A 17,858-nucleotide genomic window follows, 5' to 3' on the forward strand; every position below is an offset into this window, starting at 1 on the left:
AGCCCCCCGGGGGCCCTGAGGAAGCCGGTGCCTGTGGATAAACACCTGTCAGGAATGGTCTAAATCAGGAGCGGGAAAACTTTTTGGCCACATCGGGTTTACAAAATTGTATGGCGGGCCAGTTAGGGGAGGCTGTGCCAGGCCCCTGCTCCCTGCTCCCTTACCACGCTGCCTGGAGCACTGGTGGCTGGCGGCGATACAGCCGCGCCGCCCAGAGCACCAGGACAGGCAGCCGTGCCGCACAGCTTGAGCCAGCCATGCCCATGCACAGCACAGAGCACCAGGTCAGGCCACGGCTCTGCAGCTGCGCTGCCCGGCAAGAGCTCACAGCCCCAGTGCCCACAGCACTGCGCTGGCGGCACAGTGAGCTGAGGCTGCGGGGAAGGGGGAACAGTAGGGGAGGGGCCAAGGGCTAGCCTCAGGGGCCGGGCAGGAGAGTCCTGTGGGCCAGATGTGGCCCGCGGGCCATAGTTTGCCCACCTCTGGTCTAGATGATACTTAGTCCCGCCTTGAGTGCAGTCCTACCCTTCTCTGATTCTAAAATACTGTGAAGAAGGGTGAGATCACCTGTGAGTTTATGGTACAATGCACTAACAGAAAGACTCAATGAAGACAGGGAACACCCGGTCAAAAAGGGACCCAGGCAGCTCCGGTCAGCACCGCAGACCAGGCTGATAAAAGTCTGGATGGTGGCGCTGTGGGGCTAAGGCAGGCTAGTCCCTACCTGTCCTGGTACTGGTCCTGGCAAATGGGCAAAATGGGAGCTGGGGGGCAGTGCCTGTGGGCAAGAGAAGCATGCGGAGCCTTCTGGACCGCCGCTTAGGCGCTGGACCTGCTGGCCGCTTCCAAGGCACAGCATGGAGCCAGGACAGGCAGCTGTGCTGCTGACTCGGAAGCCGCCCAAGGTAAGCCTGCGCCCCAAGCCCCGGCCCCAGCCCTGAGTCCCCCGCAACCTGGAGCCCCCTCCTGTATCCCAAACCCCCCATCCCCAGCCGAGCCTGCACTCCCACTCAGAGCCCTCCCCCCCACACCTCAACACCCTGCCCCAGCCCAGAGCCCCCCCCACTCTGGCCCCAGTCCAGAGCCCTCATCCCCCTGCACCCTAACCCCTTGCCCCAGCCCAGAGCCCCTCCCACATCCTGAACCCCTCATCTTCAGCTCCACCCCAGAGCCTTCACCCCCTCCTGCCCCTCAACCCCCTGCCACAACCCGCAGCCCCTCCTGCACTCCTAATCCCTTGGCTCCACCCCCCCAGCCTGGAGCCCCCTCCTGTACCCCAAACCCTTCATACCCAGCCTCACCCCAGAACCCCACCCCAACACCTGCCCTAGCCCAGTGAAAGTGAGTGAGGGTGGGGAGCAGGAGCCCCGGAGAGAGGGGGAATGTAGTGAGCATGGGCGGGGCCTCAGAGAAGGGGCGGAGCTAGGATGTTCCATTTTGTGCAGTTAGAAAGTTGGCAACCCTACCCCCAGGGGAAGGGATACGCTGGCAGCACAGGGCCGGATGGGCCATTGTGCATCTGGCAACTGCGGTTTGTAACCAGTGCCCTCGCACGCGGCTGGGTGTTGCGGGGCCTCCCTTGCCATGCCCCTGGCAGGGTTGTGTTTCGTGTCGTTACACCGGCCCCTCGCTCCGGGGACCGACCCCCGCGCCATGCGCCACAAAAAGTTAATCCAGTCCCTGCGCTCAGCCCCAACAGTTACTCGGCCACAAAGGCCAAGCAAAACTACTCGAATAAAAGACTCGGGTTCCCTTGGCACTAAGCGTGACAGGCCTCACCGCCCAGTCTAACCCGCGGCTCCGAGCCGCAGTGCGGCCGTGCGGGACTTACACAGCGCCGCCCCCTCCCCAGGCAGAGCGCCGGGGCCCGGCTTTGCGGCACGTTGATAAGGCGCGTTGCCAAGGGCGGAGCTGCCCTGCCCCAGCTCTCCCCACCCCGGAGGCAGCCGCAAGGGGCCCCAGGTCGCCCCCTGGCGCCCAGCGAGCGGAGCTCCACCCCCTCCCCGGCGACGCAGGGGCCGGGCTTGTTGCTGGCGCCTGGGCGAAAGGCGCGGGGCCCGGAGCCCGGAGCCGAGCTGCTGCAGCGCAGTTCTCCGTGAGTATCCGCCCGCGGGGCCAGGGCCGGGGGAGGAGGCTGCTGGGCTCCGTCGGCCCGGCGCTACTGGCGGCTCCGGCTGTGCCCACAACAAAGCTCAGTCCCAGGGGAGCTTAGCCCCTGCCCGGGGCACCCTGGCGTCAGGCTCCCCGGGGGTGGCGGGGCTGCCCTGCACGGGAAGGGGGCGGCCCTAGCGGCGGTGTGGGACTGGTAAAGGTGCCGCCTGTGCGCCCCCCTCCCTCGAGCATCCTCGCCGATGCCCGCGGCTAGAGCCCCCGCGAGTTTTCCCCGGGGGCCCTCGCCTGGATGCGCTCTGCCTCTCCCCAGGTCCTAGCCTCCCCCCTGCCCTCGTCCACATGCACACAGGCTGTTCCTCCGGGTGTGCAGGCCCTGCCAGGGGCGAACGACAGCGGCAGGCTGTGCTGTCCTCCAGCACCCCCGAGTGGGCAGGCAAAGGCACCGTGTAATTAACAGGCCTTGGAAAATGGAAGATTTTAATTATATATTTTGTATTATATTTTAGTGAGGTTGCTTCCCCCCCTGCACCCTCCAAGGATTTTACTGGTTTGCTACTTGAGTCCCTGCCTGAGTGACACCTATGTAGGTGTCTGTTTAGTGTGGAGGTTGGTTGAGCTATATTTGGAGAGTTTCTGCTTGCATTGAAAACCTGAATTAAATCATGTTCCAATTAAATATCCATATTAACCAACTTTCTGTGTCTCCATCTCCCCATCTGTGTTGATCAGCAAGGTATTTGTATGGAAATCAAAGTCCTTTCCTTTAAATAATGTGTCATCCAACTACCTTATTCATTTACTGGTACCTCAATTTAATGTCCGTAACAGGATTGCTTTTGTAATAGTTGACTGTTTTGTGTCAACCACTGGATTGCAGTATTGCTAAATTAATTGGCCTAGAAAAAGAGGTGGGAGTGATGGGATAGGAAATAGAGAAGAGTAACATTTTAATAGTGCTTAGTAAAATATGTTGTATCTTTGCTGTTATCAGTAGTAATACACATCTGTATGACAACTAACTACTAATTTTTTGTGGGGGATCTATAAATCCATTAAAGTAAGTTGCAATCTGCTCAAACTTTGTATACATTGGAAGTATGTATACTCTTTCTGCACCAAACAAAATAAAGAACAACAATACAAATTGTGATCTTAGATATGCATTGCTGGGCATCTTAGGGGATATTACATAATATACAGCAGTGCATACCACACATATGAAGCACTGTCTATACATTCTTAAAGCCTGTTAAGGAAGCTATTATGGTTTAAATACGGTCAACATGGTTTGCATTCACACAATAACAACTGTTTTATGACCTGTTGCATAATAGTATGTAAGCCTTGCTAGAAGTTTTCCTCTTCAGTATGGTTCTGTTAAACAGAGTTTTGCTGAAACTGGCTTAATGGTAACATGTAACGGGCTAATCACAAAACTGTTAGTCCTTTGTGTCAAACAATCCATAGCACATCATTTGCAAGATGACTACATCCAAACCAGAAGGTAAATATGCACTTATATTTATTACATTTATTTATTTTAAAAGACTGTAATTTAGTCACTCTTATGACATGTACAGAGTTCTTATTTGGACAATGATGGATAGAAAGATATATAAATAGTTCCATAAAGTGTTGAATGTATGTATCTGTGAGAGCATACTATTCAACAAGAGAAGTATTTTGTTATGGAGTAAAAAAACAGAGCCATCTCTTTTGGCTATTTATTTTCAGTCTCTGTGGTCTGTTCTGATGCATATATGGGGTGTCATGCAACTGGTGCAGACTTATGCTTTCATGAGAAACTAATCCCTTTTCCTGTAGAAAAGCCTTAAAATGCTAATCACTAACTAGGAAGAAGCAACAGAGGGTCCTGTGGCACCTTTAAGACCAACAGAAGTATTGGGAACATAAGCTTTCGTGGGTAAGAACCTCACTTCTTCAGATGTCTTTCATTCTTACCCACGAAAGCTTATGCTCCCAATACTTCTGTTAGTCTTAAAGGTGCCACAGGACCCTCTGTTGCTTTTTACAGATTCAGACTAACACGGCTACCCCTCTGATACTTAACTAGGAAGAGTTGTCAATGATGAAAGGGGCATTTTCCATCAAAAATGAAATTAATCAGACATGTTGCTTGTAAGGTAAGATGCACTAAAATAATAGAATATCAGGATTGGAAGGGACCTCAGGAGGTCATCCAGTCCACCCCCCTGCTCAAAGCAGGACCAATCCCCAGACAGATTTTTGCCCCAGATCCCTAAATGGCCCCCTCAAGGATTGAGTTTACAACCCTGGGTGTAGGAGGCCAATGCTTAAACCACTGAGCTATCCCTCCCTCTTTGAGTTGTATTTTTTGAGTTTGCTTTAGTTTGTTCTTTGTGCTTTCTAAATAAAATTGTGGATACTAAAGCTACATCAGCTTATAATACTAAACATTAGAAGCATTTTCTTGCTTGATGTTAGCTTCAGAATGAAGACTGGGAAATAAGTCATATTATTATTATTTTATTATCAAATAAGTCATAAGCTTCAGTTGTTTGGATTCAGCTGTTGGAGAGTTTCCCTGCTCTGCTACCTGCCCCAGCCCATGAAAACCCCATTTCCTTTTCTCTCTTCACAGGTGTGCTTCCACACACATCCTAAGGTCTCCAGGAGTAGGGTTCCCTTGCTATGGACCTTAGAAAACCTGCAGATATGGGGACTGAAGAGAGCATTTGTGGGATAAAGAGGACTGTTCCTCTCTTTCGTTGTGTATTTCCTGAAGCATGCAGAACCCTCAGTGAATTTTAGGTGGCTCATTGCCCCCTCATTCATGCGTTTTAGGAGGTTCATCCTGACACACTCCATCCCATGAGTCTTAGTAGGCTTTTTTTAGTCTTTTGGGCCTATTTGATTCGTTAGAAGACTGACAGATCAAGAGAAGGTTGGTGAAGGGCTGCCATCTAAGGCTTAACAGGAAGAGCATTCAGAAGTTTCCCAGAGAGTCTTCTAAGACATGTAGAGGTGATGGTTCTCAGTCTTCTAGGGCTGTGGGGGAGAAGGGGTTTCACAAGCTTCTGAAAGTCCACGCAGCAGGGGTGAGGGAAGCCTATGACTTTTCTTGGGGCACCCATGACTGAGAGTCACATTGTAACCCCATGCCTCCAGCATGAGGGAGTCTTGCCTTTGCTGGGGGGGGGGGGAATCAGCAACCTAATTCTGCCATCCGTTTAGCCATTCAAGCACTCTCCTCAGAACTATACCAGCCCTGTATTAACCTTGCAGCTTAACAATTGATGCACCTTAGTCCCCTGTGATATCCAGCTGCTGACACTGACTGCTTGCAGAAAATCCAAATCCTCTGCACCCAAAGGTGCAGTGTACCCCACTTCACCAGTGTTACCCTAAACCACTGCTCCCATAAACCACACAGCAGTATGAGCCCTTACAATAAAACAGAAGTAGGCTTATTTAAGAAATAATTAAGATTAAAGTAGAAACAAGGGAGTGGTGGAAATAAATGATAACAATATAAAACAATCACCAATTGCAAACCTTGGGTCTAGACTTAATAGTTACCTTTCCTAGCCAATAAAGTAAGTTTCCTCCTCAAAGTTCAGTGTGTTGCAAAGCAGACTGGTTTCACCAGAACCAGGATCCAAATGTTCATGAAAACATCCCCATACCACAAGGGGTTTTCTCAGTGAATGGATCCAGAGTGCTTCTCACTCCTCTGTGTTATACTGACAACAGTCCCCATCCCCCATTCACAGACAGGGCAAACCCCTGTCTTGTTGTAAAGTTCCTGTTTTACCTTCAAGTGGTTTTTATTTTTTTAAGTTGCCTCTGATTGTTTTCCATTGGAAGTCCTAGTATTTTGCAAGGCCACACAGTTCAGCCTTGCATTATGTCACTGGCTACACAGGGCAGGATGACAACTCCCTCACTACCCAAATGGGCCATCACTGAGACTGATTAGCCCCTGGTGACTTTTATTCCAAGTCCATAAAGCATTCTTTCTCTATAATTCCTTAAATATTACCTGCAATGATTATGAATTTTGACAAGTTACAGGCTTTCTGTAAATACTTTACATATTACTCTTTATGGATAAATATCCTGGATGACATGTCTGGTGTAGTGAGTTTGAGAGATCTGAGGTGGTGAGAGTTGTTTGCAAAGAACAGGGGACTCTGCTGGGGGGCCTCTGTGTCAGAAGAAAGCTAAGCTTGGAGGTGGCTTTGGCCTGATAAACCAACTAACTAACCTAGCTCACCTTGATTCACTTACACAAGCAAAGCCATATTCTTGTGTACAGGACCTAAGGTCTGTAGGAGATTGGTTTCCCTCCTAAGGTACCTTGAACTGTGTATTAGCAAAGTAATTTTCCCAGCACTTCACATGCCCCCCTCTTTCAAAGGCCCCCTTAGCTTTTTAGTCTCATGTTAGTGCTATTTAAAAAACTAAGGAGATTCCCACACAAAATCTCCATTAATGTTACAGGCACAGTTCAGTGGCTTGTGTATATTACTCTTGAAGAACATTGGTTTAGTTTAATAACCCACACCCCCTGCCACACCAAAAATCCAAACAGTAGAAATTCTGAGTTAAACTTGAAAGAAACCAACCGAGCTTTCGAACACAGTATTTACTCTTTTTCCCCTAGCAGTGACCTGAGTAAATCAGAAAGTTATACTACCTTAGCCTTTTTTTTTTAAATAAGGATCACACAAACTAAAATCTTGTATTAGCTATGCTGCTTTGTGGCCTAGTGATTCATAATAGACTTTAAACAATTTTACAGATTCCTGATATGACAAGCAGCACTCAAGGGACTCATTCCCAACTCTGTTTAAAGTCCCAAATATTCAGAGGTACTGAGAGCATTCATGACAAGTTTCAGAGTAACAGCCGTGTTAGTCTGTATCCGCAAAAAGAAGAACAGGAGTACTTGTGGCACCTTAGAGACTAACAAATTTATTAGAGCATAAGCTTTCGTGGACTACAGCCCACTTCTTCGGATGCATCCGAAGAAGTGGGCTGTAGTCCACGAAAGCTTATGCTCTAATAAATTTGTTAGTCTCTAAGGTGCCACAAGTACTCCTGTTCTTCTTTTTGAGAGCATTCAGTGCATTACAGGAGGTGCATGACACTTCACAATATGAGACCTAATCATTCCAGGTGCTGGTAATTTATTTCAAGTGTCATTAGGCAAAAAATTAGCATGATTCCTTGTACATCTAGTGTCATCTAGTCTGACCTGCACATTTCAGGCCACAGAACCTCACCCACCCACCCCTAACCTCTGACTGATTTACTGAAGTACTCAAATCGTGATTTAAAGACTTCAAGTTACAGATAATCCACCATTTACATTAGTTTAAACCTGCAAGAGACCTGTGCCCAATGCTGCAGAGGAAACCCCCAGGGTCTGTGCCAATCTGACCTGGGGGAAAACTCCTTTCCAACCCCAAATATGGTGTTCGGTTAGGCCCTGAGCATGTGAGCAAGACCAACCAGCCAGACACTTAGAAAAGAATTCTCTGTAGTAACTCAGAGCCCATCCCATCTAGTGTCCCATCACTAGCTATTGGAGATATTTGCTGCTAGCAGTCGCAGGTCAGCTACATGCCATTGTAGGCAATCCCATCAGACCATCTCCTCCATAAACTTATCAAGCTCAGTCTTGAAGCCAGTTAGGTTTTTTTTCCCCCCACTGCTCTCCTTGGAAGGCTGTCCCAGAACTTCACTCTCTGATGGCTAGAAACCTTCATCTAATTTCAAGCCTAAATTTGTTGATGGCCAGTTTATATCCATTTATTCTTGTATCCACATTGGAGCTTAACTTAAATAACTCCACATATACAAACACCATATGTCCCAATCATGAAATTGGAGCACTTGTAATGAAAGATGGGACGTTTGTGTGGTGGTAAATCATCACATTTGGTATTGGGGATGCATGTTTTCTTCAGTGCTCCATGTGCAAAAAAATGAAATGGTAGGAGGACAACTCCAGGGACTGGTTAAATTAGTCTAGATGCTTTAACTGTGTACTTCCATACTTTATACACTTTGGGTTTCTAACTTTGTTTTAACCTTAACATTGAAACATAACATCCATTCAAACCACTAATATGTGCCTTCAACCTAAGTTATCCTACCTTTGTCTTATTATTTGATATTTATATTACAGTAATGTCCAGAGGACCTATTATTACAACCCATCTCCAAACTGATCTCTGGGGAGTAGTGTTGGTAGCAGCTTTTATTTTATTTATTTATTTATTTATTTATTTTTAAATGCGGTTTATACTATGACTTTTTTTTTTTTTTTTTTTTAAGAAATCTTTAGGGCTGACAAAGTTTTGGTCCTCATTCTTTAAAGACACTGTCTTTTGTCTGTTATATATTGCCTAGACCAGTGGAGTCCTGGTCCATGACTGTGGCACTAAGTGCTGTGATAATTCAAATAATTAATAATAAACTTGGGAGCTGGTAGTGGATACCTATAGTTACTGTTTTACTACCACCAGCTAGCTACTGTATTCTTTAGGATATTCCATAGCGTCCCAGTCCTGCAAAAACTTATGTTCATAATTTACTGTTGCTGTCAGTGGACTACTTATTTTAGTAAAGTTAAGAATATGTGTAAGTGTTGAAAAGACAGGGGCTTAGGTAAGTAATTGATGCTTGGTAAGAATTTCCTAGATGGACAGTTGTTAGCGTATACAGCAGGAAACATGTTTTCTTTGAATGTGTAAATAAGAGGGTTATTAAAATCAGAAGTTAGGCATAGGTATTTTGGATCAGTAATAGCTTTTACTAAGACTTCATGATCTCATTTGTTGATTCCATAGTCTAGCAACTGAAATAGTAAAAATCTGTACTTTCTACAGACAGTATAATAAAAGATTTTGTACATATATGTAGTGTGCTATTCTCCTGAAAAATCCCTGACTACAAATAATTTGGCAAATCCCACTTTTCAAAGAAATGTCATGTGTCCTAGATGCACAAGGGAATAAAATACAAAAGTACCAACTGAGACTCAAACTCCTCTCATATAATTTCATTTCATACTCCCCATTAAAGCAATGTCTAGTTTGTGAATCACCAAGTATGTCACTGAGAGAAATTGACCAAAGCAGCATTTCTGTTTTTTTAATAATGTAAAGATTACAAAGTGAAGGGACTGTGTCTGAAAAAGGGAAGAGGTAATGTTATGAATAAAATATTAATATTGCCGTGAAGCGGCTAATGTTACCATCCTTATCTGCTGGGCAGAATCGAAGCTGTTGAACTGTGTGTTTAGAGGCCACAGAGTGCTAACAAATAATTCTTTTGTAGTTCAAAAAGACCTGTATTTTGGATGCTTGAATTCTGTCTCCATTGTTGCCATGAAGTTGTGACTAGCCATTACTATGCAGCATAGTGACAACTGTGAAGACTTCGCATGGCTATATGTTACAATATAACCAGTAACACTAAAATATTCTTAATGTAGTCTTGGTTGCTAAGAACATAATGATACAAAAACTATATTTGCAAGAATGTTACAGTTAACACTTAAATGTTAATGGATGAAAATGATCAGAAAAGGTAATATAGATATACATTTTTAACTAATCTAGATTTAAGAAAAAAATGTGCAAAATTGCCCCAAACCAACTTTAACTGTGACCCATAGGATTTCACTCTTCCATTTATATGAGACAATTTAAAAAAGAAGAAGGTCTTTGTGTCACTAGTTGCATGACTCTACTTTGTAGCTAGATGCAAATGAACCAATAACTAAATGATAGAACAGCGTTCTTGTCTCTATTATCAGACCTCAATATTGTTTGCCGCATGGAATTTACTTATATCTAATCTTTTTTTTTCCTTTTTGCTACAGGTGATATACTGTGGTTATGTAACATACATTATGTGACTGAAACACTATCATTGGCAGATAACGCTGAAAAGCAGCAGCCAAGCTTCCCCCCTCCCCTTAAAGTTAAGCTTTTTTAGCATTACATTTCCTTTTAGGCTATTTTTAGGAATGCCTCTGAATGCCTCTGAGAGCTGGGTGTCAGATTCTACAGGATATTTGAAGCCAATTGACACAAGAAGTAAATACTGCAAAACTCAAATTCCACCCTGGACTTTTAAGAGGGGGGAGGGGGAAGCATGTCTTGTCCTGCTTCCCCTGTCCCTATTTCAACAGCTGTGGAGGAATTCAGGAGATTTGCAGAGTTGATGGCTCCCCAGGTTTCCTTCCACTTCTGTTGCCCTGCAGTGCTTAGGAACTTTGCAAGCTGTCTAGCTCACTAGGTCTCCTTTTGCTTCATTGGCTCTTCGAAGCTTTGGATCTCAGTAGAATCTCTGGTTTCTTACTACTTAAGCTGCTGTATGGCACTCTTGAACTTCATATGGTCCATTTCTCTTCATGTAGTGGTGCATGATTTAGAAAGCTTTGAAGCTTCAGAGCAGTTGAAAAGTGGGGAGAGAACTAGGAACGATGGGCCCTATGGAATTTCTGTGCTTCAAAAAGTACTTGAGGCAGGAGTGCGCTCAGTGCTAGTATCATTAGTGTCAAGCCAAGTGTAAAAGTTTCCCCTGATAAGCAGTTCTACAAGGTTTAGGTCTCTGCTCCCCTTTCTTCAAGATCTGTGGTTCTGTTGCCTTGCACACCTTAAGAGCTATGCAGGGTTGATTGTTTCCCCCGGTCTCCTCCTCATTAAACTGCCTTGTAGAGTCCAAAAGCAGTACAGTGTCTCTTCCTCCCCAGCTTTGCCCCAATTTATGCTAATTTATGGGCTTCACAAGGTTCCCCCCCACTGTCCTAGTTCCAACTATCTGCCGCTTCTCCTTTCTTTGAGCTTGTTTCTCTTAAGTCTGCAGCCTCTTACCGTATTATCTGGCCCATATATAATTATAAATAAATATTTAACTTACCTGGTCCATAACATATTTAATTATATCATAGAAGTATAATATCATTAATAATATAACCTAGAATTATACTGAGGGTATACTGCTTTTTGTTAATATTTTGAAAACCCTTTTTCACACCTGCAGGACCAGGAGTTGGAATTTATACAATAACTTTTGAGATGGACCGGTATGAAGATGTGTCAGAGGGTGAAGTGGACCACTCTTTCTTTGATAGTGATTTTGAGGAAGAGCCAAAGAAAGAAGAAAACCCTGTTGTAGCCAATGGCGAAGAACCTAGTGAGCTCATAGAAAAAGGAGATATACACATCGCCAAATCAGACTCAGAGTCGGAAACGAAACTGAGGCAAGAACACAGTGCTGAGGAGGAAAGTGAAGAGAAAAAGAGAGAGTCACCAAAGGAACATTCCATAAATGATGGCACTGACCATAGTGGGAATGCTTCATCACAGTCAGTTTCTTTAAGTTCAGAAAATGCAAGTACATCAGGTAGAAATTCTGCGCTAAGTAGAAGAATACGTGTAAACATTCCAGCTGGGATCCCCAAAATAGTTAGAGAAGGTGAGGAGGATTATTATACAGATGAAGAAGACAGTAGTGATGATGGCAGAAAACAAAGGGTTAGACCTAAATCAGCTAAGCAATCCAGTAGCATAAAGAAAGTTAACAAAAAGTATACCAATATTAGCTCATCCTCATCGTCTTCTTCCTCCTCAAGTTCGGATACAGATGGTTCAGATATGGATTCTGATAGCTGCATATCAGATTCATCACACTCTTCCTCAAAGAGAAGTATATGTAACTTGGCTCTTCTATCTCCAAGACAAAAATTCAGGCCAGGAATAAAGTCAGTGGAAGTAAAACCAAAGTTTGGTGAATACACAGAGGAGTCTGAAGATACAGTGACTGATGTAACACCTCTATCAACACCAGACATCAGTCCTATCCAATCTTTTGAACTTGCAGCATCAAATGATAAGAAACTGAAAGTAAAAAGACAAGAAAATGTGAGCCAAGAATTACAGGGTAATTTTGAGGAATTGAAGTACGATACAAAATTTGTAAAGCCTAGCACACTAGAAAATGGAAAATTGAGACCCAGTCTTACATCTGTATCTTTCTCACTAGATGCTGAGTTTGATCGCAGACATAATCAAAAGGTCTTGCATGATGCTGTGGACCTGAATCAGCTTTTGAAAGGTGATTTTTCTTAAACAAAATTTTTACAAACTTATTTACAAAGTGTGACCTTTTCTGTGTTGAGAGGGGCTATGGCATTGAGCACGAATGGAAATTAGGGGTCATTGTGTGTGCTGCTTTTTCTTTTAAAATTGGCTTCAGACCAAGTTGCATCAGTTTTAAAGCTGCCTTGTGGTTTTGTTTGTTTATGTAATAGCACGCTGGTACATCAGTAGACTAATGGAAGTGCTCCTTTAATAAACTCTTATAGGTAAAGGGATAAGTAGCCATGTGATGAATCCCCAAATAGGATTGATATTTTCACAATTCCACTGACATCATACTTTGATTTGTCAAATCATGATCCATTTAATAACTAGCAATTTTCTTTAAAAATGCCAAACTTTTAATTTGGGAAATCTATCAAATTATGACAGGTTTCAGAGTAGCAGCCGTGTTAGTCTGTATCCGCAAAAAGAACAGGAGTACTTGTGGCACCTTAGAGACTAACAAATTTATTAGAGCATAAGCTTTCGTGGACTACAGCCCACTTCTTCGGATGCATCCGAAGAGGAGGGCTGTAGTCCACGAAAGCTTATGCTCTAATAAATTTGTTAGTCTCTAAGGTGCCACAAGTACTCCTGTTCTTTTTTTATCAAATTATGGACATTCTCAACTTTGAAATGCAACTCAGAATTAAACACAGCTATAAATAGCAACCATTTTACAAATACATTTTTAACTTCTGGTGCCCTTATGATAAATAAACAAATCAAATGAACTTAAAATTCCTTCTAAATATTGAATGATGAAAATATTTTAATAAAAAAATGAACAGTCAAATAGTCTTTGAGAGGTTTTCATTTAGACTGTAGCTTCTCCTTCCCAGTAACTTTATGAAATGTCTTTTAATGTTGGTGAGAAGGAGCCTGGTGTCCCATTTGCTGTCCTATCCCCAAAATTCCTCAGTGGGATGGGACTAGGATGATCAGGCAATGAGCACATATAAACTAGGAGTTGTGCACCTTCTTTCCTAATGATTCCTTCTGTCTTTATTCTCACGGTGTAATGGACCAAATCTTTAGCTGTTTGAAGCTGCACTGTGGGCAAGAAAAGAAAGCTTTCCCTAACCCTGATCTGTTATTCCCCATGCTCTAGCAGCTCTGCTTAATGGTGACTTCATGTACTCAGCAAAGCATCATGTTAGTACGTAGTATTGGTAGGGAACTAAACTTCTGGGTCGAGCTGGGTGAAATGCTTTTAACATTAGTTTTTTTTTTTTGTCAAAAGGGACATCAAATTGGGCAAATAATTTCAGCTGAAACTTTTTTTTTTTTTTAAGCAGTTGAAACATTTCATTTAGGCTTTTTGATTTGAAATGGTGTTTTTTATTTCAAATTTGGCCAATTTTTTTTTTATTTTTTTTAAAGGTAAAATGCACCTGGAACAGCTGAATCAAATGGAAAATTCAAAATAAAAAAAAATAATAATTTTCAGGTTGACTCAAAACATTTTGGTCAATTTTTGAAACAGTTTTGTTTGGTTTTTGTTTTTCAATTCAATACCAAAAACCTTGTTTCAGTTCAAATCAAACTGGATTATTTTGGTGGGGAAGGGAACCTTGGAATTTTTTGGTTTGGTGCCCAAACTTTGTCACATGCATAAAACAATAGGAACTATAATTTAATAAAAATATTCTCCAAGGATGTGAATATAAGGAGCAAGTTTGTTTCCACAAAACTGAAAAGCAATTACTCATGGCCATCTTTAAGTAATACAAGTCAGGAGGCGAGAAGTGGAATTTAGGTATATTTACCAGTTAATGATATTGATTAACACTTATATAATTTCCAAATGACTTCAGTCTAGAACAATTAAACTGGCAAGCATAAGATGCTGTGATTACTTTGGGTACTTCAAAAACTAAGCAGATAAGATATTGACTTTTGGAAAGTGGCTACTCTGGGAGTACAGACACTTTTATTCCATAATTATTTTTACACTTTCATCTTTTTCAGTATGCACAAAATGAGTGCAGGGGAAAATAATTTTTCTGAGAGAACAGAAATGTACAACACAAATCTTTAACCATAAGAACTGCTTTATTATGAGCATAATGCGAGCACTGTGTGACTATCAGAGATGCTTTTAATACAATTTTATTAAACCTTACTAATGAAACATAAAAAGGATGATGCTATAATATTGGAAACAAGTATACCTGGGCATAAGTGTATGTAACAATTATATGAGTACAGTTCCCTGAGGTGAATGTACCCCCGGCTCATACTGTAGTTGTGGGTGATCTGCCTCTTGCTGGAGGCATTCAACAGTGTATCTTGCAGAACTGAGCCTAGTGGTAACATGAAAGTATCTTTTTTGATATGGGGAGAAAATGAAGACAGAATGGCATGTTATAGTACTAAAGGAGAAAAGATGGGAGAAAACTATAATAAGAACATGACGTTAAAAGAGTAAACTTTGTGTTGAAACAAACAGCTGTATTGAATGGTAGGTGAAGAGAGTGGTGTGGCGTGTACATCCTGTAATGGGGGGTGGGGCAGGGTGTAAAGTGTAAAATAACTTTTATGGTTTAAAATGACTGTTTCAGTTTGAGCATATAGAACAATATGTATATTGGCATAAATTTATAGCAGCTGACAAGGATTTTTAGCATACAGTAACTCCTCACTTATAGTCGTTTTGTTATTAGGTTGCTGATCTTTTATACTCTTTTAAAGTCGCACAACATTCCATTATAAGGTTGTTTGGCTTGCCCTGCTCCACCCACCCAGCACTCTTGCCAGAGAGCAGGGTTGTGGTGTGGGGGCTTGTCCTGCTCCGCCCGCCCGGCATTCCAGCCAGGGAGTGGGGTCAGGGAATGGGAGCTTGCCCCATTCCGCCCATCTGGCGTTTCAGCTGGGGAGCAGGGTTCGGGCCCAGGGGCTTATCCCACTCTGCCCACCCAGCATTCCAGCTGGGGAGTGGATGGGCGGAGTGGGGCAAGTCCCCGTGCCCCGACCCCACTACGCCCTGCTTCAACCAAGCTTCACAGTCATCATTGGTGAGTACAGTATTACATAGTTTGTTTAAAATTATTTAAAACTTATACTGTATATGTATATAATGTCTTTTGTCTGGCGAAAAAAATTTCCCTGGAATCTAACACCCTCCTCCTTTCCCCCCGCATTTACATTAATTCTTATGGGGAAATTGGATTCATTTAACATTGTTTCGCTTAAAGTCACATTTTTCAGGAACATAACTACAACGTTAAGTGAGGAGTTACTGTACATTTTTCCTCATGCTATGTGCCCTTAGTACATGCTTCTATAAAACAGGCATACTATTCCATACTATTATAGTTTGGAAAAATATTCATAATTTTTAATTTAAAGCACATTTATCTAGTAAAATAAATCTTTTAAGTCTCTCAAATCTGTAATGTTTTTTGCTATAGGAATATAATTTTCAATGTGTAAGTAGTTAAATATTTAAGTTCTTCCACTTGGAATTAAATCAGAACAAAATAATTTGTACTGAAAATACAATTGTCTCCCTGTTATTTCAGTTGCTTTTGAACTTTTTTAAGGCAGGTACTACTGGGCAGTTCTATGACTGTTTTTTTGTTTTTTAAAGTTATTTAATAAGAGGCCAGAATTATGAATGAGAGAGAACTTCAGAACGATGGATGTTAACAACAGGTGACTACATCTAAGGGTATGTCTACTCTGCAATTAAAAACCTGCTGCTGGTCCATGCCAGCTGACTCATGCTCCTGGGGCTCAGGCCAAGGTGCCATTTGATTGCTTTGTAGATGTTCGGGCTCCAGTATCCTGTGGGATGGGAGGGTCCCAGAGCTCATGCTATAGCCTGAGCTTGCACATCTACACTGCAATTAAACAGCCCCTTACCCTGAGACCCATGAGCCTGAGCCAGCTGGTACAGGCCAGCCATGGGTTTTTAATTGCAGTGTAAACGTACCCTGTAAGTGACTTTATTCCAGCACTATAGTCCAGTGGTCTCCAAAGTGGGAGCTTCGGCAGTTCGGGCGCTTTTTTTTTCCGCTTGCTTGCTTGGGGCAGCAAAAATGGTAGAGCCGGCCCTGCAGCGCAGCAGGGGGTGCATGCTCAATTTTTTTACTGATAGAGGTGCGCGATCAAAAAAGTTTGAAGACCGCTGCTATAGTCGATTGCTGATGAAAGCACTGCCTATGCCAAGGCAAGCTGTGATACGGCCTCTAGTGGTCATATGGATGACAAGGTCAGCTACTTGTCAAGTGATAGGAATGGAATTGATCTAAATAAGTGGAAGCCACAGCAATATTAGGATTACAGTAAACCAAGATTTTACTTGAAATTGGGTAGAAGTGTTGTCCAAGCAACATGCATTTCCCAAATGTTTAAATTGTTAATGACCTATTACTTCACCCACCTCATCTTTTATTGGACCAACTTCTATTGGTGAGAGAGACAAGTTTTGAGCTTACACAAGCTCTTCTTCAGGTCTGGGAAACTTAATCAGTGTCACAGCTAAATACAAGGTGAAACAGATTGTTTAACATGCGTAGATAACACATATTTCAAGGTTCCATTCAAGGTGAAGTAGCCTGTTTAAAACCCCATCAGTCAGAGTTTTTATTGTATATATTCTGTTATGTGTAGCCTTAACCTTTGTGTATTAGTGCATAATCTTTTCTTTTGGAGTTTGTCCTGTTGTTCATTCCTGCTTCATCTCACTCCCAAATATAAATTAGACTTTAATTCAGTTGTTTCCCAGACTTCCCTTAGAAAGGTCTATCTTCTTCAGCAGAAGGGTGTGATGGGCATTTTTCATTCTAGATGCTTTAGCAAGGATTAGATCTCATGATAGCAAGGTATCTTGGTATTTTACTGGCAGTTGTAAAAAGACCAACCCAGACAATCTATCTCTCATCTCCAATGGAGTAGTCTATGAACAAATTCAGTAGACCCAGGCTTCTGTACATTAGCAATCCAAAGCGCCCAGTGCAGACTAGCCTAACAATAGTTTCCATTTCAGATGGAACAGGAAGTTTGTTCTTTAACTTAGCTTTAACGGCTTCCCTCACCACAACTGCCACATCCCTGTGGTCCCTGATGCTTGTGCTCTTCTCCAGTCTCCCCCATCCCCTTCCCTCCTTCTAAGACTCTCTTGCTTCTGTTAGACTCCAGGCTAGAAAACAATCTCCCCACACATCAGAGACAGCAGCTCAATTTGCTATGTTTAAGCAGTAATAGGGGGTGTCAGAGAAATTCCTCTATTGACATCACCAGGCAGTTGGGGGTCCTGACCTTCCTCTCAATCAAACTCTTCCATGATGCCTGGAATATTCCCTGAAATTCTGGAATTGCTTGGATGTGGTGTTCCAAAGTTATTCCTTAAAGACAAATAGAGGTGCCATGAAGTTGAGTGTGGGGTCTTGCTTCATTCAACCAACAATGCTGCTCTTAGTAGAGTTAAAGAATCCTGGCTACATATATTTTTTCTTCAAAACAATTATTAACCTTAAATAGGAAACCAAGCTTGAACTAGAGTTCATCACTTTGTTCTCAGGCTGAGAATACTACTAAATCTGAGACGTTAGAAGAAATAATTCTGGTCCCCCTCTAGCTCCTCTCATGGAATTT

The 17,858-nt window shown here is 42.9% G+C and overlaps 1 protein-coding gene across 1 annotated transcript in view; it reads left to right on the forward strand.

The window, feature by feature from the left end:
• Nucleotides 1-1,945: 1,945 nt before the first annotated feature.
• Nucleotides 1,946-17,858, forward strand: part of CFAP97 (cilia and flagella associated protein 97) — a 44,059-nt gene continuing 28,146 nt past the window's right edge. The window contains exons 1-3 of the mRNA XM_054028875.1: nucleotides 1,946-2,095; nucleotides 11,158-12,057; nucleotides 12,160-12,231. Coding sequence (XP_053884850.1) covers nucleotides 11,193-12,057; nucleotides 12,160-12,231 — 937 coding nt within the window. The 5' untranslated portion in view covers nucleotides 1,946-2,095; nucleotides 11,158-11,192. The remainder of the gene's footprint in view (nucleotides 2,096-11,157; nucleotides 12,058-12,159; nucleotides 12,232-17,858) is intronic.

This window comes from Malaclemys terrapin, chromosome 5 (assembly GCF_027887155.1).
Source record: "Malaclemys terrapin pileata isolate rMalTer1 chromosome 5, rMalTer1.hap1, whole genome shotgun sequence".
NCBI lineage: Eukaryota > Metazoa > Chordata > Testudines > Emydidae > Malaclemys > Malaclemys terrapin.